Genomic DNA, 23,290 nt, shown 5'->3' on the forward strand with positions numbered 1-23,290 from the left:
CTGCCCTGGCCTTTATAGGATTTAATACTCATTCAGCACATGAGTGAATGAACTCAAAGTTAGGAAGAGAAGGAAGCGGACCAAATTCAGGCTGGGAAAGCTGGATGAGTTTGGTTTGGGGAGTCATCGGATTTTTCTGGTGGCAGTAGCTAGTGGGCCAGTTATTTGCTGACTGCTCTGGAGAATATTAGAACTTCAGACCCAGATTTAGAAAGCATGTACAAGAAAAAACAGAATTACAGGAGTAGCTGATAATAGATAGTGAGGGAGTGTGACCAATGGTTCTCAATAGGGCATGTATCAGAATTACCTGGATAGCGTCCCCTCAACCCCCCATCTTGATATGTCCTCCTGGTGGGTATGAGAAGTTTAAGAAAAGCTACCCAAGTGCTTTTGATATTTCCATCTTTAAAAGCCACTGGGGGTGAGGTGGGGACTGTGGCTCTAGAGGGCAATACAAGGAATCTTTATGATGAAACTATTCTATGTCTTAACCTGTATCAATGTCAATATCCTTGTTGGACAATTGTACTATAGTTTTGTACGACGTTACCACTGGGGGAAATTGGGCAAAGCATACATAGCCTCTCACATTCTTACAACTGCTCATGAACCTCTCATTATCTCAAAATAAAAAGTTTAATTTAAAATAAAGGCACTGGTGCAGAGAGAAGGAAGGGCTAAAGAGCGGATTTGGAGAGAATATACCCTTATGCACTGGATGTGTGTTCATGTGGGGGGATAGCAATTAATGATAGAAAAGTAAAAGAGTGAGAGGAATAGGCAAATTAACAAGAGTTTAGTGTCAGGGAAGGCAAAAGTCAAGTCTATCAACTATGTCAGATGATGCGGAGAAATCCAATTGCAAAAAGACGAAGAAGGCATTTCATTTGAAAATTAGGTGATTTGAAGACGGTTGTGAAACATAGACCTGAACACTTATGGGGTTAATGCGTTGAGGACTGAGCAGCAAATGAGGAAATAGAAGTCGGGTTGCTGACTATCCCCACAGGTGTTCAAGAGGTGAAGGCAGATCTCTGGAAGCTGGGTGGATGGGAATCATGTTTTTTTCGTTTTTGCTTTATTGTGGTTTTTTTTTTTTTAAGGTGATTTGTATGTTTATAGCATAAGAGAAAGGAGTTAGTAGTGAGGGCAGGCATGAAGATTTGGGGGATGGGTAGGGCCAGGTCTTGGAGAGGACAGGATTCTTGATGAGGGGGTGGGACCTGCCTTCCTCCAAGACTGGTCAAGGAGGAGATGGGGAAGATGATGGTAGGGAGAGAAGCTGAAGGGTTTTTCCTGAGAGACCTGTTTTATGTAGAAAGCCAGTCTTCCGTTGGAAATGAGGGTGGCAGGAGTGGGGTAGGGACTTGAGGAAAGAAAGTGAAGATGTTTTGGTTTGGTTCCCCTAGGGAAGGGTTTGCAGCTTTCTGGGGAGGAGAGCTGAGAAGCCTAGCAGGGGGATGGCCATCGCTGGTGATTGGCATGCCAGTATCTAAGCAGGGCAGGGAGGGGCAGAGGCATCCAAGGTGTTGGCAAGGTGAAATGGGAGGGAGGGAGTATGTGTTGTCCAAAGGTGGGAGTCAGAAAGAGAGGTCGCAGAGTCCAGGCCCAAGTCACAGAGGCCCAAGACTTGACTCTTAAGTGGTTTGTCGATGTGGAGGCAGAGAGGTCCAAGAAATGTGAGCTGGACTGTTAGGGTACATCCAGAAGCCTTCCACGTTGCCAGTGTGTGCCCAGGGCAGGGAGGAACCTGTTCCCAGAGGCCAGTCCCAGGGGAATGTGGTAGCACACTGAGCATTATTCATCTGCTCACTCATCCTTGAGCCAACACTCAGGCCCTTGGTGACCAGCCATGGATTAGGTAAAACCTTTCCTGGTTAGCACCCTCTTTGCCCTCCAGAAAAGCCTCTTGGGTTTGGAAGGGGGTTGGGGGGAGGGACTGTAAAGAATCATGGACTCAGAGCCTGAGGATTGCGGACCAAAAAGACCAAATCCCAGAAACTTAGATAGCTGTTAACTTTCTTTCCTGGTGATAATCCCCTCCCCCCCACCCCCAGGATGATACCAGAGGGACATGCTATCTCTTCATCCACTTACTCCATATTTACCAGGAAGGTCCTGCAGGATGACTCAGGCTCCGGGGGAAGCCCCTGCTTCTTCCTTGCTGCCCCAACTCTATCTCTGTCCTGCTGTACCCTTCCCGTGATTACTTCAAGGCCCAGGGTATATGGTGTCCCTCTCCTTTCTGCCTGTGCTTTGCATACAGTCTCCATCGATTGTTTGCAGGCAGGTAGGCTGACTGGCAGGCTGGCTGGCTGGTCACCCTCTGGCGGGAGTAGGTGGCTGGGCCCTAAGTACCGGACAAGGCACAGTGTGGTGCCTGGTGCCCCCTGGTGTGTCCAGAGGGGCTCTGCAAGCCAGCGTTATTGTGTTAGCTGCCTTGATGATCTTAACTGGGCTCACAGGAGATGGCTGATTGGTAGGATTAGATAGTCAAATGACCCCACCCACCTCACAGGACAGACCATAGGTCCTAGGTATGCCAGGCATGCAGGCACCTCCTCCAAAGCCCTGCAAAGCCCTCAGCAGCTGGAGGTGAAGAAAGCATGAACCAGCAAAAGTCAGGGAAGCAGTAGTCTGATTCCCTTCCAAAGTCTGCCCTATTGACAGGAGTTTTCAGGAGTTCCTCACATGTCAAGTTTCTATTCCTTTTTTATTTTTTTAAGATTTTATTGGGGAAGGGGAACAGGACTTTATTGGAGAACAGTATGTATTTCCAGGACCTTTTTCCAAGTCAAGTTGTTGTCTTTCAATCTCAGTTGTGGAGGGTGCCGTTCAGCTTCAAGTTGTTGTCCTTTCAGTCTTAGTTGTGGAGGGCGCAACTCAGCTCCAGGTCCAGTTGCCGTTAGTTGCAGGGGGCACAGCCCACCATCCCCTGTGGGATTCGAACCGGCCACGTTGTGGTTGAGAGGACACACTCCAACCCACTGAACCATCCTGGAGCTCAGTGGCCGCTCAGCTCAAGGTGCCGTGTTCAATCTTAGTCGCAGAGGGCAGAGTCCACCATCCCTTGCCGGAGTCGAGGAATTGAACTGGCAGCCTTGTGGTTGAGAGCCCACTGGCCCACGTGGGAATCGAACCGGCAGCCTTCGGAGTTAAGAGCAGATGTTTAGTGAGCACTTGCAAAGTGATAAATGCTAGTGATTCAAAGATGAATCAGATAGTGTCCAGGCCTCAAAAACTCTTTGGTGTAGTGGGGAGACAGAGAAGAAAATAAGATTTCAGTGGCTGCTTTGCCTCAGCTCCTCCTCTGTGGGCTCTGGCTACCTGGCCAAGGTCGTCAAAGTCCACCTTTGTGTGGACACAGGACCCTCTTCAAGGGGTTCATGGTCTAATGGTAAAAGTATGACAGGTGCATCTGCAACGAGCATACAAAGAAGTGGTAAGGGCTGTAAAATTGGACGTGGCAGGGGCTTTTGGGAATCCCAAGGAGGACAGATAGCAGGGCTGGGGCCCCAGCAAGGCTTGCCTTGCTTTATCCTGCCCGTTCCCGGTCAAAGTTTAGCCTAGCAGCAGAGCTTCTTTTTATAAGCACAGCCACTCAATACTACCCTCTTGGCCACTTGCCTTCTTGCCTACCCCTGCAACTGGGATCACTGGTTACAGGGGCTCTGTCTATCCTTTGGGACACCACACTGATTCTTGGGGCTTGGATGCCAATCGTGTATCCAGACTGCTTGGTCGTGGTGATTTGTTTTTTCAGGCCTGAGGGGCATTAGATACTTGATTACCTGAATGCAACATGGAGAGAATAGCCACAGGAACACCCAGAGCATGTAGTAACCTGGATGATGGGTGTGCTGGGGGGAGCCCCATAGATGCCATAGGGGCCTTTTGGCCTCTTGAGCCCTACATGCTCCCATGAAGGACAAAGGCCGGCATGCTCACCTGGCTAGGGTTATGATTTGCTGAGGCTCATACCATGCCAGTATGGGGATGAGTACCAGGGATGAGAGTTTCTTCATATCTTCTTCTAGACCCCTAAAACCCCTGGGCATGAGCTTCTGGGCAGTGTGACAGGTGCCTGGCTGTTCTGATTTGTCTTCCACATCTGTTGAAATGATCACTGAACAAAGCAGAACAGTCTGCCACCAAGAAGTAGAGAATCTCAATCCTTCAGGAGACATGAGCTTGCCCTTCTTTTTTATGATCCTGACTTTGAAGAAACCCCTTTTTTCTTTCTTTTGTGAGTTTGAATATCTCCAGAGCTGAGGATCTCATTCTTTTCACTTCCACACAGCATGACCCATGTTGGATAGCGTTTTTAGACTTTTCTTTCCTGTGTCGATCTCAAATTTTCCTCCCTGTGCTTCTATTTACTGGTCCAACTTTATTCCTTGGACATTTCCTGGGATGAGGCGGGAGGTTCTTTGATGAGACAGACTGGAGCTGAGACTAGTAGGTGAGGAAAGGGTCCAGGTGTGCACATCCTGGGCTGTTGGTTTTCTCTTTGTCTCCCTGAGTGGTTCACCCTTTCTAGGCCCCAAACATTTCCAAAGTCCTTGGGAAGAACAGCTGATGGAGGGTAGCTCACTCAGGACCCTGCTTGCCATGTTTGGGCAGGGAGGACAGCATTACATGTCTCAAAAACCCTGATTTATTGTTGGAACTAGGGTGACAGGCCAAGCGGCCCCCACCAGGTGCAGTGAAGGTATCCCCCCCAGCCCTGTGCCCAGGACCTACATGTTCTGGACTGACAAGTGCTCTCTGATTCCTCTGCAGGAGCTGGTTGACCTCAAGATGCTTCAGTGCAAGAGAGTTGTCAATGGTGAGTGCAGCTCTGGTCCCAGGGTTGTGCGTGTGCCAGGTCTGTACTACCATTGCCCTTGCCTGGGGTGACGGTGTCCTTCCAGGGTTCTTCTAGCCTGGCTGTGTCATTTGTGGAGCATATGTTCCCTTGAGAATGGTCACTGCTCTCCAGGGACCCTGACAAGAGCCAGATGTGAAACAGGCAAAGAATGTCTTCCACCCATAGGCTTGCTGGCGTAGAAATCGCCGTTTCATAGTACAGGAAGAAGCCTGGAAGCCTTGGGGTCAGGATGGCTTTGGTGCTGGTCCTGGCTCTGCCACTTGCTGGCTATGTGACCTTGGGCAAGTCAGATGACCTGTCTGCCTCAGTTTCTTTAGCTGTAAAATGAAAATCATAATTCCTGTTTTACTTAAATCATAGGTTTGGAGTGAGGATCAAATAAGATAAGGTACATGTAAGTATTTTGCAAATGGAAGTGGTTGTGCTGAATTGTGGTTTTGCTTATATTTTATTGATGAGGCTGATTCTGCTTTGATTAGAGTTGTGGTATTTGAGGTTTTTTAAATGTATACATGTTTGTGAAACCTTTATAAGTTCACTAGAAGTTATGACTCAATTTTCTCTTTAATTGTTTTAGATTTATACTGTCTTTGTTATGAAAAATTCAATATTACAGCCCTATATAACCGAGTGAATGAAAATCCCCCATAATTCCTTACCTAAAGAGATAATCACAAAGAGGAACAATGTATATTTTTTAACACATTTAGTAAAGCATGTGTATAAAAATAGAACGTGTTTGTATATCTTGCTTCCTGCCCCCGTGGGATCAAGCTACACTTGTTTTGTCACTTTTCTACTAGGACATTTCCCCACGTCATTACTTACAGATCACTCTATGTTAGAATTGATTTCACCAGTGCTTTAATGTGTGTTTTAGTATTTTGCTATCATAAACAGAGCTGTAGTATAAACACACACTGTTTTGTGGTTCTTCTGAGACTTCTTACTGCCAGTCATGAGCGGTCTCTGCTGTTGGAGATTGCTTCGATTACCTCTCCCAACATGTCACTGCCTTTACCCCAACTTTTAAATCTTCTAGTCTGTTCAGGGCTGGGATGATAATAATAGCTTCTATTTATGGAAGCGCTTTACTTGTAATAAAGATCTCATTTATTTCTCAAAAGAAATGCATGAGGTAGACATCTTTTCCCATCTGCCACGTTGGATCTTTTTCATGTGCCAGTCATCTTTGAAAACTAATAACGGTAGTACCTATTGTAGAGTTTTGTTATGAAGAACATACGAGATTCTTGCTATTTGCCATTGTTAGATTCTATAAAATTGCTGTGAACACCAAATTAGTGAATACTGAACTATTGCTCCTACAGGAAATAAAGACATACCTTGTTTTATTGCCCTTTGCAGATAATGTGTTTTTTGTAAATTGAAGGTTTGTGGCAACTCTGGTCCAGCAAGTCTATTGGTGCTGTTTTTCCAGGCTCAGATGATGGTTAGCATTGTTTTAGCAACAAAGTATTTTTTAATTAAGGTGTCTACATTGTTTTTTCATACACAATGCTATCGTGCACTTAATAGACTATCGTGTAAACATAACTTTTATATACGCTGGAAAACCAAAAAATTTGTTTGACTCATGTTATTGTGATATTTACTTTTTTGTGGTGGTTTGGAACCAAACCTGCAATATCTCTGAGGTGTGCCTGTATAGGTTTAGGTTCCTTCAAACCTCTGATTCGCGTTTTCATTAACAGATCAACACATAATCTTGTTATATATGTGTTTCTATTTAAAGACAGGTAATTTAATATATTCTGTTGATTCATTAACACTGAACTCACAACCAAGAGCACTATAATTTCATGTCTGAACAAAGCTTGTCTAACAGATGTATTTTCTCCTTCAGACACATCACAGCCTTCCTGTGCTTAGGAACAGTAGACACCACTTCTCTGGGCTTGGGGCTATTTAAACCAATGAGATTACCAACAAAAAGCACAAAAATGCAAAACTGTGGCATTAAGTATACCCCCATAAGGACACTTATTTACAGTATGCGAGCTGAAACAAGAAGGCAGAGTGTTGTCTTGTGTGACCTCAGCTGGGAACGTGGTCATCGGGTGACTGAAATGTTCTGTAGTTCTACGTATGCCCCAGAATGACAACGAAAACACCATGAGTATTGATTCTAGGGTTATAAATAAAATTTAGTGAGCAGGCAAGTTTGCAAATACATGAGGAGGCAAATCATGAGCATGGACTGTAAATCTCTGCTCACAGAACCTGGCACATGATAAGTCATTTAGAAATGTCACCTTTGCTGAACTTCAGAGTGACATCTGGGAAAATCTGTCAAAATCTAAAGCACAAAATTCTCTACATGCACACTTGTTTCAGTGTTTTAAAAATTGCGACATGTAACACCCGTACACAGAAAGTACATAAAACACAAACATGCAGTTTAGCAAATAACTGAAACAACAACCATGTAATTAACCATCACTAAGGTCAGGAAATAGACTATCACCAGCCCCTCAGAAGTCTTCCTTCCATCTGCACACTGATTTAAGAATAGTATGCTTCTCGCGTTCCCCCTTTAAGGTGATACTTTTGCTGTGTTTTCTTGCAGGGATTAGGCTAGTTTGAACTTGCTTCTTCAGTGGGTGGGCCTGTGTGTTTGTGTTTTTTTTGCAGAGGTGCTCAGCACAGTGGATTTTGTCGCCCCCGATGACCGCGTAGTCTTCCGCACCTGCAAAAGAGAACAGAGCAGGGTCGTCTTCCAGATGGTACGCGATCCCAGGGCTCACCTGTCGCCCAGATTTACCATCTCATGCCCTGTACTGGGCCATTGTTGAATGCCTGGGCTTCAGTGCACAGCGGTGGCTTCCTGAACATTCTGCTTTAACATTTTTCAAAGATCTACTCATGAGTGATTACACTTTTGGAGATAGTTTATGGAAATTAAGCTCTACCGGTCTGTTACATGTCTCCAGTCTCAAGTTTAATTTCTTGAATTATAGGAATTATCTGTTTGGTGTGACTTATATAGTTTTAATCTCTAGTATTAGTTATTCAGATCATGGTCTTTGTTTTTGTGTATGTATTTCCCATAGAAAGAAATTAGGTTTCCTCAAGAGTAGTTAAGATTTATGTTAGGGTTGTCATGACTCTGTACTTACTTCTCTTACTTTGGGCATTTCTTGGTGCTTTTTCAGAAATAGCTCCTGAATGTTTAGGTTTTTTAAAAATTGATAACAACGAGTAGACATATGCTAAAGCAAACGTAGCAACATGGTAATTATAGAATCCAAGTGGTAGGTATATGAATGTTCACTATAAAAATTTTTAAAAAATTTTTGTATATTTGAAAGTAATCGTATCACTGATGACATTTTCTAGGCCCTCTGGGTCCACTTTTGGCCTCTGACAGTGAGCTAGTCTAGTGGGCTGGCTGTTGAAAAGACACCAGCTGGACTCCACTCGCTGATGTGTGGTTGTGCATGGCATGCCTGGTGTGTTTGTCTGTGCCTGTGTAACTGTGTTGGAGGTGGTTGATGCAGCCTCTTGTGTTCCCAGGGGACTTCAGACGCAGAGCGAGCCCTCGCTGTGGCCAGACTTGTGTAAGTCCTTCCCTCTTTGGAACTCTTCTTTGCCTTTCCTCTGGGCTGTGAGGCTTTGTTGTTCTCGGTGACCTTGGAAGTGACAACCCTTCTGCCTCCTGGTCCACTACCTTCTGCTTTCAGGCTCAGAGTGTCTGGTTTCCTCCTCTGTTTGTGGTGTCTGAGGGCTGTCCTGGGACTCGTGTACCTACTGTGCCCAAATCCCAGATAACTTCTGTGTGGGCGCCTATTTTTCAGTGTTTATTCATGAGGCTCCCTTTCCAGGGACTCTTATGACTATAAGCCCTGAGGATTTAAATCTCACAAAGTGCTTCCTAAATGAACGAAGGCAGGAGAGTACTGTGGTTAAGGAGCTGGGCTTTGGAGTTAGACAGACCTGGGTTGGAATTCTGGCTTTGTTACTTGCTAACTGTGTGACCTTAGGTAAGTGATTTATCCTCACTGAGAACTTAGTTTCCTCATCTACAAAATGAGACCAATAGTACTACCTACCACTGGCATTATAGGGAAAGGTAAATGAAATAACGCATGTAAATACCTTTGCGGTGTATGGCATATGGTGTGTGCTTAGTCAGTGTTAGTTATTGTTACTAATTGCAGTAAGGGTGAGAAGGAACTCACCATAGTTGCTGCTGCTCACAGCCTGTTAACTATGTCCATACCAGAAGATGAGGTAAGGTTCCATTTGACGTCTGAGAACTGTTTGGAGTAAGCCAACTGTGCAGTCCTGCCAACCAAGACAGTACTGTAACTTCTACCAGATCCGGTGCTCTGGGCAAGGGCTCTAATGCTCATGTCAGTTTTGTGCATTGACAATGGAGTGGCCACGGCTTTCACTACCCCAGTCAGAACTGGAACTCTGGGATCGAGTTCAGTGTGACTGTTGCTTGGTACTTGGGTTATCTGATAGAACTCCAAAATAGGAAAAGCCCTCTACAACTAGCCCTCTATAGATGTGTGAGCATATTATGCTCTGCCTCCGAGCTCTGCTCAAGGGACGCAGTCACACATTTTAGAGACTGTTTTTTTCAGCTTCTGACACACAGGTTTGGTGTGTTTCAGGGCTAGGGACGTGGCGTGGGGTTCATATGCACAGACCCATGCCTTTGATTCTACCTTCTTTTCTCGAGCTGAATATTTACTACCTTTTCTACTTTATGTTTTTCAGAGAAAATGACGTGGCTGGTATTGACGTCAACATGGGCTGTCCAAAAGAGTATTCCACCAAGGTAAACTGAGTTCTTTATACTCTTCACAAATGTAGGGTGCAGGTTAAAGAGGACTAGTGAGACATGACACCTACATACAGTACCTGACTCTGCACTACATCTTACAGTAGGTACAGGAAACACTCAGGAGGATAGTATTAGATCAATTGGCAAACTGGGAATATGGACCATGGTAGATTTACTAAAAATGCTGTACCAATGTCAATTTATAAAGTTGACAACTCTTCTGTGGTTTTGTAAGAATATCCCTATTAGAAATACACACCAAAATGTTTAGGGGTCAAGGACTATCATATATGTAACTTTACCCTCAAATGGTTCAGGGGAAATTTTTTATACACCACATATACAAACATACACACATAAACACACAAGTACGTACACAGAGAGCCCTCATGCCCAAGTAATAAAACAAATGATGTAAACGTTAAAAGAAAAAATAATGTGAACAGGGCTTGCTTTGTCATTTCATGAATAAAACCAAGACATACATTTTTTAAAAAAATAGAGGGTTCAATACATGTGTCCCTATGTCACATCAGAAGATCAGAACAGAGTACTAGGATAGCTCAGAAAGGAGCAGAAAGGCACCCTCAAACTTGGGATCTTATAGGGACACGTGGTCCTTGATGAGGAGGTTTGGGACTCTGCAGGCAGAAGGAGCGCTGCGAGCAGGAGCCTGGAGGCCAACATGAGCTAGATCAGAGAACCTTGGTTTCATCGGTTGGAGAGTGGGAGACAAAGAGGAAGCAGAAGAACACAGGATCAAAAATCTTGGTTTGGACCAGTAGCTGGACTTGGACTTTTGATATCTCTGGCATTTTTTGAACAGAAAAGGCATGTGATCAGAAACTTAAGTTTCCTTCCCCAGGGGAAACCAGTGTTACTAGTTTCTTGTGTGACTTTCCAAATATATTCTGTGAGTAGAAATACTTAGAAATACTAATCTGGGAGCTATGTGTCTTATGGATTCAAATGGAAAGAGGCTAGAGGTGGGGACGTAGCTATAGGAGATGAGTGTCCTGGGTCTACAGGAGAGACCAGGGATGCAGAGAGGAGAAATCCAACTGCAGCAGAATTGGACAGGACTTGGCTGCCAAATGATTGGACGGGGTGTGGGGAAGTGGGATGAGTGGTGGGGGTAGAGGGAGGAAAGACTCGCAGTCAGGAGGATGGTTGGTCTTCAACGTCATTGGGGCTGCTAGAGGAAAATCATGTTTGGAGCAGATAACAAAGACAGCTGGGTGCGTGTGAGGCACCAGAGGGGCAGCCCCTGGGGACCTTATTGTGGGGTAGGTGGTCAGGGTCTGGAGTGTAGACATAGCCCACTGCCCAGAGCCAACCACTCTGCTCTCAGGAGTTGCGTGGTCTGGAGACCTTTGCTTTAGGCCAGGAGGCTGAAGACTGCCTGGGCGAAAGGCTCCTGGGATGCTTGAAACCCAGATGGCTTTGTAGACAGCTGCTTCAATGAATTACGGAGGTTTGAAATCATCTTTGATGGATTGAAAGCTTCAGACTCTGTTTTGCTGTCTTCAAATTCCTTTTTTGTGCTCCTGAGTTATGTAAGGAACAGAGTCGAAATTATTGGAATAATCTCCCTGAGATCGTGGAGTGAAAAAAGCAAGGTGCAGAATTGTCATGGTGTACCACCATTTATATATGGGAGATGGGGAAGGAATATTTATATATGTTTATTTTTCTCTTCATAGAATATATTTGGAAAGACACATAAGAAACTAATAACATTGGTTTCTCCGGGGAAGGAAACTAAATTTTTATTTGGTTTTACACAGGGATTAAATTCCCATTACAGTGATGCTACTCAAAATAATTAACAACTGGCACGGCACTGGCACTGACCAGTGAGAACAGATACCTAGCAATATGCCATACCAGTATATACCAGTTGCATATCCACTCTCTTCTCATGGTTCAAAAATTGAAGCCATATAAAAAGTATAAATTGAGATGTTTTCCATTCCTCAATGAGGGAGAGTTCTTACTTTTCACCCTTTTGAACCTTTAAAAATTTTAATGTTTTACCTATTCCGAAAAGCAAATAAGTAAGTTAAATAGGAAGGAAGGAAGGAAATACCAATGGAGAAAGCCATTGTTGTGGAAGGGGCAGTACATTTTAGAATCTGATTCCACAAGGAAGGGCCAGATTGTGTGTGATCAGAAAGACAGGTGGAGCCAGAGCGTGTGGCCAGGGCTTCCTTAAAACCTCTAAGGTTTGTCTCTGTGGCCAAGGGAGGCCAGGGCTCGTACTCTTCTGCCTTTCCCATTTTTCTCTGACATGCAGGCTGGCCAAGTCTGTGATGGGTCAGTGTTCTCTATGATTCTAATCTGTCATCCTTTAAAACATGAAATTAAACTGTAATCACTGAACGTAACCCGTCTAAGCACAGACTGTGAGCTTTCATTAGTAGGCAGTCTGTATACTGACAGCACATATTTATTGTATTTATTTTTCTTCCTTTACCTCATTCTTAATTGGTTCAGATTTTCAACATCCCCCCCTCCATTAAAGTAATTCATACCAGTTTCCGGAGCATAGATTATATAGATGAAAAGTAAAAAAAAGAGCAGGAAAGTCACCAGTAATCCCACCATCAAGACACAACCAGTGCTGTTAATGTCAAGATGGTCGTGGCTCCATGGGTTGGTGGTTTCCATTAGCTGGGGCTTTTGTTAGGGTTCGATATTGTTCTTGGTGCTTAGGACTGGGCCATTGTTACTGGCAGGGGAGAAGGGCCTGGACAAGGTTTGCAGGTTGCATGTCTCTGAGTGGCTTTGCTGGTGGTGGTGGTGGTATCAAAGCAAGTGATGGTAGGATAGGAAGAATGCATTTACTCTCATTTCAAAGGAAGAATGATTCATTGGGTTTTTTTGAGGCTTTGGCAAATGGTGGGGTTTAGTTTATTAAGACTGCTCTGGGTAGAATGAGCAGTTCTGAAAAAACGATTTCTGTAGACCCCACCCCACTTCTGGATAGATTTGTGGCTTTTGCTAAGGGGATCAGAGTAATGACTATTAGAATGCATCAGACTCTGCTCCCTGACATTGTAGGCACAGATACTGCCGCTTTCCTGCTTCCTTACCATAGAAGTACTGATTGCCGTGGACCTTGGTCCCTTGGAGGCAAGTGCTGGGGTGCTGCCAGGTTGCTGCACCATGTTGCTGTACCACGGGGAGGGGCCACCCTCCTCCAGCTATAAGAAGCCCCTCTGTGTGCTTTTCCTTAGGGAGGAATGGGAGCTGCTCTGCTATCAGATCCTGACAAGATTGAGAAGGTAAGTCCTGCGTGAGTGAAAGCAGAGGTGCTTGACATGAACTAGAGTTACCTGGAACTCTCCTACCCCTTCCCCCCAGATTTAATGAATCATTCACTCCATCTGGGGTCTGGAAAGTTTTTCAAAGGCTTCCTAGTGATTTTGATGGGTATCCAGGTTCAGAAACCTCTGAGCCACCCTATAACAGCACGGAAGTTCCTTCAAAAGCCTAGGGTTAGGGACATGTCAACTGAGAGCCGGGGGTGCCTGAGGACTCATTTAGAGTCTCCTCTGTATTTCCTTTCCCCCTTCTGAGAAGATTATGAGGGCATAGGCCAGACTACCTGTGGGTTGTGGACAGGCTCAGTGGCTTTGGTTGTGGGTGGGGGAGGATTGGTATCTCCCAGGGGGCTTGATGAGTGCACAGGGGTCCCCTGCATACTGATAGAGTCTATTACCAGCCTTTGAGAGTAGGCCAGGCCTGGGTAATATGAGGGAAGCTGGCATTAGTCTTCTCTGGTCCACTTCCCTCAGTGATTGTGGTGGCTACGTTTATGAGGCCCTTGGACCAGGTTGGCGTTTGCCACCCAGTCTTGTGAGCTGTCCAGGCATGTGGGTGTGACATTTTCTGCCATGCCATATACACCTTTTACTTTCCTCTCTCAGTTCATCAGCTCTCTCTTTGCTGCTCCTCTAAGCTCCTTTGACTTCCCTTTCATTCTCCATCCCTAATTCCCTGTCTGGGCTTTAAGCTTCCTAGTGCCTCCCACGGGCGGGCGACTTAGGATAAGACACCACCAATAAGAGCTGTCACTATTTGTTCCGGCTGCTGTGTCAACAGCTCAACCCTGTGGATTCCTGCAGCCCCACTTTCTGTGGGATATAGGAAGGGTAGCGTGTGTATGGACTAGGTGCCTTCTCCTTTTCCCCTTGTGCAAATAGGTGCAATGTGCCTATAATGTATTCTTACTGTTTGTAATTTTCTTTCCAAAGTATATTCCAGCATTTATTCCATTTGTTCCCCAAACTTCTTGAAGCTGAGCCGGCATTTATCTCCATTTGATTAAGAATAATAAAACTAAAGCACGAAGAGAAAAAAATAATTTGCTCAGGATCATGTAGTGAATAAGTAGCAGGCAGAGCTGAGTCTAGAGCCATGGTCTTGTGACCTCTACTCCAGCATTAGTGCCCCTTTTCTGTCATCCCAGGTTAAAGGTGCCATGTGGAGTTTGTAAGTGTCTAGTCACAGGTCAGCAGACACCTGGACTTAGGAGCCTCCAGTCAGACATCTCTGAGCAGGATGGAGTAGATGTGGACAACTGTGATGTCAAACTCATCGCCATTCTTAGGGGAGGGTCCCTGGAGGGGGTGTTTGTTTCACAACAAGTGCATACAGGCGTTTTGGTCATCCTCTGGCCTTCTGGCTTCTCCCACTCATGCTGTTGGCTCTGTCCTCTCCACTGCCCCCCTTTGGGTACATTTCACGTGTGAGGCAGCAGAGTTACACCCCACCTTAGAAGCTCAGTTGATTCTGCTCCTCTGTTTGGTGGGGTCATCGGATGGGCCACAGCGGACTAGTGGATGGGTTTGCCTCATGAGGGGTGGTTCCAGACTTCCCCAGTAAAGCCAGATGGGACCCCCGAATAGTGGGCTGGAGTAGATTTAGGCTCAAACTGTGCTGGCAAACTGGGCGACCTGGGTGAGAGACAGCTTTGTGGGTCCTTCTAGGCTTGATGTTTTAGGCCCATGGTCCCATCTGTGGGAGCATCTCAGGTCCACTGGTAGAAATTTTTTCAAAATAAGGGTGCTTTGAAGTGATGAAAAATTTTGGAAATAGTGGTGATGATTACACAACATTGTCAATTAATGTCACTGAATCATACACTTAAAAATGGTTAACGTACAGTTTTTATGTTATATATATTTTACCACTCACACACAAAAATATGCTATCTGTTGAGAATTCTGTCTTCCCTTGGGGTGGATAGGGACAGGGTAGGATATCAGTCTTTTTTTTTTTTTTTAAGATTTTATTGGGGAAGGGGAACAGGACTTTATTGGGGAACAGTGTGTACTTCCAGGACCTTTTTCCAAGTGAAGTTGTTGTCCTTTCAATCTTAGTTGTGGAGGGTGCCATTCAGCTTCAAGTTGTTGTCCTTTCAGTCTTAGTTGTGGAGGGCACAGCTCAGCTCCAGGTCCAGTTGCCATTGCTAGTTGTAGGGGGCACAGCCCACCATCCCTTGTAGGACTTGAGGAATTGACCTGGCAATCTTGTGGTTGAGAGCCCAATGGCCCATGTGGGAATTGAACTGGCAGCCTTCGGAGTTAGGAGCATGGAGCTCTAACTGCCTGAGCCACCGGGCTGGCCCCGGATATCAGTCTTTTGATAATGCTTCCCAGGTAACTTTGGTGTACCTCCCTGGATTAAGAACTTCAGTTTTAGACTCAGTGATATCCTCTCTTTCACCCCTGCCCAGGATTCCTCCCCCCTACTTCCCCTCGGCTGCCCAGGGCGACCCTCTGGTGCACACTGCACTTGGGCCATGGCTAACAATTGACAGGGCCAGAACTTGAACTCAGTTCTCATGATTCCCAAGCTTATGTTCTCCCAACTTGTTTCTCACTCCCTACCCAACAACCAGGGGAGCTAACTAGGTTCTGCTTTTCCTGAGTCAGTCAGCGCATCTGCTGAGATGAGCCTGCCTGTGGGTAGAGTGCTGTTCCCTGCTCAGATATGGGCCTGTCTCAGGTCCTTTTTCTCAGCGACATTCACATCACAGAGACCGGTGCTGTGGCTTGGCTCTGGGAGAGCTGAGTTCAGGATAGTTTATGCGACAGCCTGGCCAGAAGACATACTCTAGTTGTCCTTTCTCGTCAGTGTGATCCTTGCAAGTAGCTAGGGTTTTTGTTTACTAATTTCCTTCCTGGTCCTGAATATGCACATGAAATAAATACTGAAGAAGGTGCTTAGAGCTATTTGGATAAAATACACCAAAATGAAGTTCTGCAAAACAGAGAATTGGATCAAACTAGCTGATGTTGCTTAAATCACCCAATATCAGAGGATTCTAAGTCAGCACTTGCAAAGGAACCTTCCAGAGATGATGCTGTCAACCTGAGAGAAAGGACTAGCATGAGAATTTTTATTGTGTATCTCAATGGGTCTGGTCGTCCTCCCTTAAAGGGTAGGTGCTCCTTTAAAGCCTGCCAGAACCACTCTAGGACCTCAGGCCCAGTCAGTCCCCTGGGGCAGCACTTGGGGCCTCTTCCTTCCTGACAGTCCTTGGCAGTTGTGCCTGGACTAGCAGGCTTTGGCTTGCCCGTTATCTGTCTACCTGCTTGTCTGCCCAGCCTCTTGATCTGATGTCATCTGAGGGGCCTGCCTCAGCTTGTCCCCGATGGAAAAGCCTCCTCTACCTGTTCTTGCAGCCTGGCTCTCTGCTGCCCCCACCTGTCTAGAGCCAAGACTGGCAGCAACTGCCAGCATGTCCCCTCTGCTCTGCTGGGCAGCCACCCAGTTCTTGGAAGAGGGCTATTGGAAGAGGGATCACTGTCCTTCCAGCTTGCCTGGCCCAATATTTTTGATGAGGGAAGAAGATAGCAGGGCCACAGACATACAGTGTCATCTACACTTCTCTTGATCTCTGACCCTTAGGGGTCTGGTCATCCTACCTCCCTGACACTTTTCTGTAGGACTTCCTTGATCTTTCTTTGAAGTCCTTTACAATTACTATGCAAAAGAAACACTTTTTAATATGTTGACTATGTTGTCTTTTCCTTTGCCAGTTTTATTCCTGTGTATCTGACTCCCCTAAAGAGAGGGATGGGTCCTTGAGGACAGGGCCCAGGACCTGTAAAGCCTTCTTGCTCCCTTGCTCTGCAGATCCTGGAACAGCACTCGGGGAGCATTGCCTTCAAGTAGGAAAGAAGCTGTGAGCCATGTGTTTTCAACCAGGGCTAGGCCTCAGAATCATATTGAGAAGGGAGTGTGTTGGGCAGAGCATTTTGAAAACATATGCATATTCCTAAGCTCTGTCCTTAGATACTCATTCAGGAAACAGAAGGTGGGACCTAAGATTCTGTATTTCTTAAGCTCTCCAGGTGATTCTGATTCTGCTTTGGCAAAGGATCACGGTGTTCTACCCAGGCATGCGCACGGATCCATTCACTCATTCATTCATTTACCAAGTATATGTACACCCCTATGTGCCAGGCAAGGGGCTGCCGGTGCTGGCGCTCTAGCATAGAGACAAGGTCGACTCCTTCCCTATGGAGCTTCCGTGTGTGAGTGCACAGTAGACATATCCACGTGGACACACACGTGCACATAGACCTGTCCGTGCCTCTGGGATGCACTGGTCTGTAGCAGAAGTGATTGGTACAAGCCGTTGTGCTTGTTTGTTCCAGAAGAGGCAGGTACTCTTGTGTTCTCGTCTCTGCAGATCCTCAGCACTCTTGTCAAAGGGACACGCAGACCTGTGACCTGCAAGATTCGCATTCTGCCATCGGTAAGCATGGTGTATTACTTTTTTTTTTAAACTTTTATTTACTTAAGTGTGTTTTTCCAGGACCTGTCAACTACAAGTCAAGTAGTTGTTTCAGTCTAGCTATGGAGGGCGCAGCTCACAGTGGCCCATGTGGGGATAGAACCGGCAACCTTGTTGTTAAGAACACCACGCTCTAACCAGCTGAGCTAACCAGCCTCCCCCAGTGTACTACATTTGAAGGTCCATTTTCTCTGGGGATGTTTATTTGGGGTGCCATTGACTTTTGAGGAGCTGAATTAGGTTTGGAGGAGGGTATAGAGCTGAGCCCACTTTAGGAGTTGGCAGCTGCTCCCTCTGTGGCTTCAATAACTACCCTGTGTGGTCCTTTCTCAGCTGGAAGATACCGTGAGCCTTGTGAAGCGGATAGAGAGGACTGGCATTGCCGCCATCACCGTTCATGGGAGGTGAGTGGTCGCCTTTCTAGTGACTCACTTGCAGGGAGGTCCTCAGCCATCTTAATGATCCTTCACCAGACACCACGTGACAACCACCTTCTCTTCTACATATGCAGCCTCTGCGTAGCTCTTTGACATCCTGAGGGCAGCAATCAAACCCTTCCATTTTTCTTTGTTTCATTCATTGAGTACCTACTCGTGGTAGGCACCGCACTGAGCTTTGGAGGCACAGAGAGAAGGAAAAGAAGGAGAAACGCCCCTACTTTCAGGATGTATAAGTGGTAGAGATGGAGTGATTTGCTCAAAATTGCATCATGCAGCCAGGAAGTAGTGGGATTAGAATTCTGACTCTGAATCTCATTTTATTTCCACTGCTTTGAGCAATGGCTTTTCCCTCAAATAACCTTAGGCAGATTGCTGTTCTTTGAAAGGCACTGCCTCTTTTGTCTGACCCCGTTGGACTGCCAGCTGTCACAGTGACTGCTTCAAACAGTCCTTGTATCTCTATCTGATGTGTGTGCTCTCTGCTAAGAGCTGAGGCGTTGCTGAAGGCTACCCTGGTTTTCCCAGTCACGTGTCCAGGATGTGCTGTTGTATAGAACCGCGGGTCAGCAGACTTTGGCCAGAGTGAAGTCTCTTCTCTGAGTGATGTTCCTTTTGGGTTCGGGGTCTTGTAGTAACAGCCCATTTTTTGCTGGTTGTGTCCATTATAGCATTTTTCAGAGAAGGGAACCCAGAACTCCAACATATAAAACAGAAAAGTGGAGCTGTATGGGTAGAAGGCAGTAGGTGGAGGTGAAAGACCACATGCATTACACACCCTGAGGTGGCAGGCTCTGGGCTCAGACTGCCCGGTTTCAAATCCCATCTCTGCTGCTTGTTTGCTGTGTATCCTTGGACAAATCATTTAACCTTCTGAGCACCACATTCCTCGTTTGGAAATTAAGATGGTTTCTGCTTTATAAAGTTGTTGTGGGGCTTTTGTGAGAATATATATAACCTTGACAGAGCACTTAGCATATCATATTCTCTGAATAAATACAGGTATTCCTTTTACCAGTAGTTGGAAACACTAGGAAGACACATTTCTGTGAGTTTAAGGAGGGAGTTTCTGGCCAACAGTTTCAAGCTGTTGAGGATGGGGTAGAACTGGCTGCTGGTGGTATGGGGCGGGGGAGGTGGAGGCTGCATTGACAGGGTCTTCTGAGGCTCTTGTTTCCTGACCCTTTTGTTGTGGAGTAGAGCGGGGGGGACACACCCAGGCAAGACCTGGGCAAGGGCTATCTGGTCAACGATCTCTCTTGCTTATTCCTGAGCACAGCTCAGGTCAGGGCTCACCTCGGCATCCTTAAGACTCACTTTCATTCACAAGAACTTCTTACAATTGACCTTGGCAGGAAGGGTCCCAGGTTGTGGTCCTGCCTCCCCTGTGGCTTGTTGTGACAGCTATGGTCTGGCCTGCCAGATGCCTCTCCCCAGGATCAGCTGCCCAACTTGACCTCAGCGTAGGCAGCTGTGTGGGAGTGGCCAGTCAGCAGCGGCAGCTGTTCCCAGTCCTTTAGGGAGGGCAGGACCGGGACAGTAGGGGCAGCACTCTTGTGGTACTGTCCTTATCTCTGGCAGAGGCCGTGTGACCTTGGGAGCCAGGCCACCCTCATCAGTCTCCTGCAGCCACATGTCATCTGCAGGCCTGCAAGAGCTGGACTTGCCTTCTTAGCATGGACCTATGCTGCTCCTGCCCCTTACGACAGAGGTCACAGAGAGCCATCCACTGTACGCATACCCCTGTTCTTGATGGCCACATTACTTTTCTGAGGTTCAATAGGGAGGACAGTAGGGTTTGGCTAAGGTAACTCTGAATTGTGACATGGCCTTTGGCACGCAGCCCTCAGCCCCATCTTTTTTGTTTATCTCTAAGGAAGCGGGAGGAGCGACCTCAACACCCTGTCAGCTGTGAAGCCATCAAAGCCATTGCTGAAACCCTCTCCATTCCTGTCATAGCCAAGTAAGCCTCCCTTCCTCATCATTTACTTTATATGCCCCACGTCACTCAGAAGGGATTTGAGCTGACACGTAAAAATGGAACAAGATAGCATAAAAAATGAAAGGAAAAGAGAAAAAGGGTGGGGTGAGAAACGAAGCTGGGAATGAGGCTGACAAGCACCTCTTGTGACTGTTGGCCTCTGGTGAGTGGATGATGTAGGTATGCAGTAGGCAGGGGCCCAGTATGGGTGGAAGGTGGGGGTGTTCAGGGGACAGGGAGAGCAAGAAGGTGGCCACTGAAGCAGGCCCCGGGAAGGTGATGTCACACCAGAGTTAGGTGTGCAGGGAGTAGGGTGAGGAGGCCCAAGCCAGAGCACATAGAGCTACGGCTCAGGGGTCGTAAGGCTGCTCCTAGGCCCAAGCCCAGACAAGCGTTCTGGGCAGCCACAGGACCAGGCCCGGCAGGTGTGAGGTACCGATGACCAGTCCAAAGGCTCAGTAGTGAGACAGTGTACAGTTGCCTCCGGGGAGCTGGCCTGTGTAGGCCAGTGGGGAGTCTAGCTCAGCCCTGCGCCTTGGGATGGCACAGAGCCTGATGGCAGGATGGGAACAGGGAAGTTCCAAAGCCCTGAATCCCTGACAAAAGGCATGCCTGACTGGTGGGAGGGAGGGAGCTAAGGGTGGGGGGTGGTAGCCAGACCCAGCCTTCCCCAGGCCAAGGAATTTTAAGGGTGGTTTGGAGAGGGTAGGGCTACTCGAGACTCTGGACCCTTTGCTGCTGCTGCCGTCTGAGGATTCTTCGCTGCCGTCTGAGGATTCTTCTATCTCCCACCCACCCTCCCCCGCCGTGCTGTCTGGAGTGAGGCTGCCAGCTGGCTCCAAATGAAACAGATGAAGACAGAGCAGTTCACAAGGGGGCCCTTGGGGCCACAGGGTGGCAGGAAGGGAAATTGCAACCAAACTGGGCCTCCTTCCTTCCTCTCATGATCACCACTGCGCCTGCTCCCTCTCTAGTGTTTTGACCCAGCACTTAGTGGGCATATATGTGCCCCAACTTGGGGGGTTTCCTGTGCCTCCATTATCCACTTACAGACCCCTCTCTTCAGATGTGGGCTGGCTTTAGCCACTGTCTAGGATGAGGTGTAAGGAAGGTAAAGTCTCAGGGACACTGATTAAGTGCCAGGTGTGATTCAGGCTGCTTTCCTGCATCATCTCACTTTCTGCTCCTGACCCCATAGTGGGGTGTGTGTAAGAATCTCCAGTCCCCTGAAGTGCTCACAGCTGAAGGACACAGCGACACAGCCAAAGCCACACAGTTAAGGAGAGGCCGACCTGCCTTTTTCTGAAAATGGGACAAGGTTGGGGACACCCCTCACCAACTGTTGCCTTTCAGTGGAGGATCGCACGACCACATCCAAGAGTATTCAGACATTGAGGACTTTCGACAAGCCACAGCAGCCTCTTCAGTGATGGTGGCCCGAGCAGCCATGTGGAATCCATCCATCTTCCTCAAGGAGGGTCTGCGGCCCCTGGACGAAGTCATGCAGAAGTACATCCAATATGTACGTCTCAGCACTTTTTCGAAATGAACATTTCTCCCTGTCTGCCACATTCCTGCACAAAGCTCTGGGTGAGCCCCCAGCCGTCCGCTCGCTGCCAGCAAGCAGCCCTCGTTGTTCCTCTCCTTTTCTTTTCAGTTCTGGTCATGTAGTATTGGGTCTCCCCAGCTGCGATGTGAAGAGAGGGTGCTGTGGAGATGTACCCCTAATGACCTCCTTCTAAAGCTTCCAAGGTTTGGGGTCATAGCAAGGACCTCTGGATCCAGGATGGTGTTGCGGCCCTAAACACGTGTCCTTCTTTCGCATACCCCACACATACATCACATGCACGGTCACAGTGGGGTCTGTGTCACTGAAGAAACCCATGCCAATAGGTTGGCGCCGGAGCAAGCCATAGCGAGGAGGAGCCATTGTAGCTGGTGTGGAGGCCAAATTATATCCATAGATACTCACCTGGGCATCGGTCAAAATCACTCAAAACTCTTGCTAATTCCTACGATGCTTTAACCCTTGACTTAGGGAATAGCTTTTCCTTCTTATTGGGAGCTTGATGGTAGTGCTAGGGGAATTTCCCTGTAAGGAGTTTTTTTGACGAGTTCACCTGCGCTGTCCCTTTGGCACAGCCCTGGAGCTCTGTGAGACTCTGATCAACCAGGCATGTCTGCAGGTAGAGACAGTGAGTGGTCCTCAGATTCTTTAGCGACTTGGGCCTGAGCCTTTGTCCAGAGCATACTTCCACCCTCCTCTTCAGTCCTGGGAATCACACCCTCTTGGGAGGGTTGGGAGCTTCTCAGATGGCTCTTCAAGCTATGGCCATACCTGGGCAGTTGTGGCTGCCATGGCTTGTGGGTGTCCTCAGGGCTGTGTAAGATAGGGACAGTAGGAGGCCCTGCAACTTGTGTCCAGAAGTGGGCAGTCTCTGTCCTAGAGTCTCCCTTGCTCGATGCTGCAGCCCTCATCCCTTGATTTTGGGTGTCCTGTTGGGCAGGTTGGTGGCTACCAGGCTCTCTAGTGGCCTGGGTCAGCCAGAGGCAAGGGGGCTTTCTTCAGCCCAAGTCAGCTGTCCAGCTCTTCTGGCCAGCTGGCAAGTCTGTGGCAGAGAAGACACGTTCAGTTGTGCTAAGCGTGCTCACTGGGTGAAAGGTGATGTATTCATTCCTGCTCAGCCTTGGCAGCTCCTCGAGAGTGTGTGCTGTCCTGGAGAAAGGGAGCGGTTTTCAAGCATAGGCAGGGTTGTTTCTGGTCCAGCCAGGTGCCTTCTGTTCCAAATAAACTGAATGAAGGTGTTGCCACCGGTCAGAGCTTACCCACATATTCCTGCTTCATCCTGAGTGTGCCATGGCACCTTCCCAGGCACTGAAGACATCGGCCTAGTGGTGGTATTAGAAGAGTGTAGGGGGCAAGAGGTTGGAGGGGGTTCTAGAGGGCTGGGGCCTTTCATCTGCACTCTGCTACCTGTGCCAAGCCAGGTGGACTTCTACTGGGTACCTCAGGCAGTCAGCTGTCTTGGCTCCCTCAGCCTGTACTTCCCAGTCTGGGAAGTAGTGGTAACAGTTGCACCTCACGCTTGTATAGCTCAGTGAAGTGACAAGTGACACATGTGAACATGCTTAGTAGATGGGGCTCTGCTTTACCCAGGTAGGGGAATTTGGGCCATTTAAGATGTGGCAAGGGAAGGTATCCACTGTAGTAATAAGGAATAGAAGAATCTTACCCCTGTCCTGGTCTGGTTCTGCCGCACCAGTATTTGGCTTGTTCCCTGTCCTTGTCCTGAAAGATGCTTAACCGCAGGTCCTCTCTGATCGCCTATGGTGGCTGAAGCAGGAGAGGCTCCCAGGTGGATATCAGGTG

The 23,290-nt window shown here is 47.3% G+C and overlaps 1 protein-coding gene across 2 annotated transcripts in view; it reads left to right on the forward strand.

Moving 5' to 3' along the window:
• Positions 1 to 23,290, forward strand: part of DUS2 (dihydrouridine synthase 2) — a 34,443-nt gene that overhangs the window by 6,107 nt on the left and 5,046 nt on the right. For both annotated transcript variants that reach the window (XM_081031686.1, XM_081031687.1), the window contains exons 4-12: positions 4,786 to 4,831; positions 7,529 to 7,620; positions 8,411 to 8,454; positions 9,623 to 9,683; positions 12,929 to 12,976; positions 17,398 to 17,463; positions 17,836 to 17,906; positions 19,816 to 19,902; positions 21,274 to 21,442. In XM_081031686.1, coding sequence (XP_080887812.1) covers positions 4,786 to 4,831; positions 7,529 to 7,620; positions 8,411 to 8,454; positions 9,623 to 9,683; positions 12,929 to 12,976; positions 17,398 to 17,463; positions 17,836 to 17,906; positions 19,816 to 19,902; positions 21,274 to 21,442 — 684 coding nt within the window. The remainder of the gene's footprint in view (positions 1 to 4,785; positions 4,832 to 7,528; positions 7,621 to 8,410; positions 8,455 to 9,622; positions 9,684 to 12,928; positions 12,977 to 17,397; positions 17,464 to 17,835; positions 17,907 to 19,815; positions 19,903 to 21,273; positions 21,443 to 23,290) is intronic.

Source organism: Rhinolophus hipposideros (genome assembly GCF_964194185.1).
Source record: "Rhinolophus hipposideros genome assembly, chromosome: 21".
Classification (NCBI taxonomy): domain Eukaryota; kingdom Metazoa; phylum Chordata; class Mammalia; order Chiroptera; family Rhinolophidae; genus Rhinolophus; species Rhinolophus hipposideros.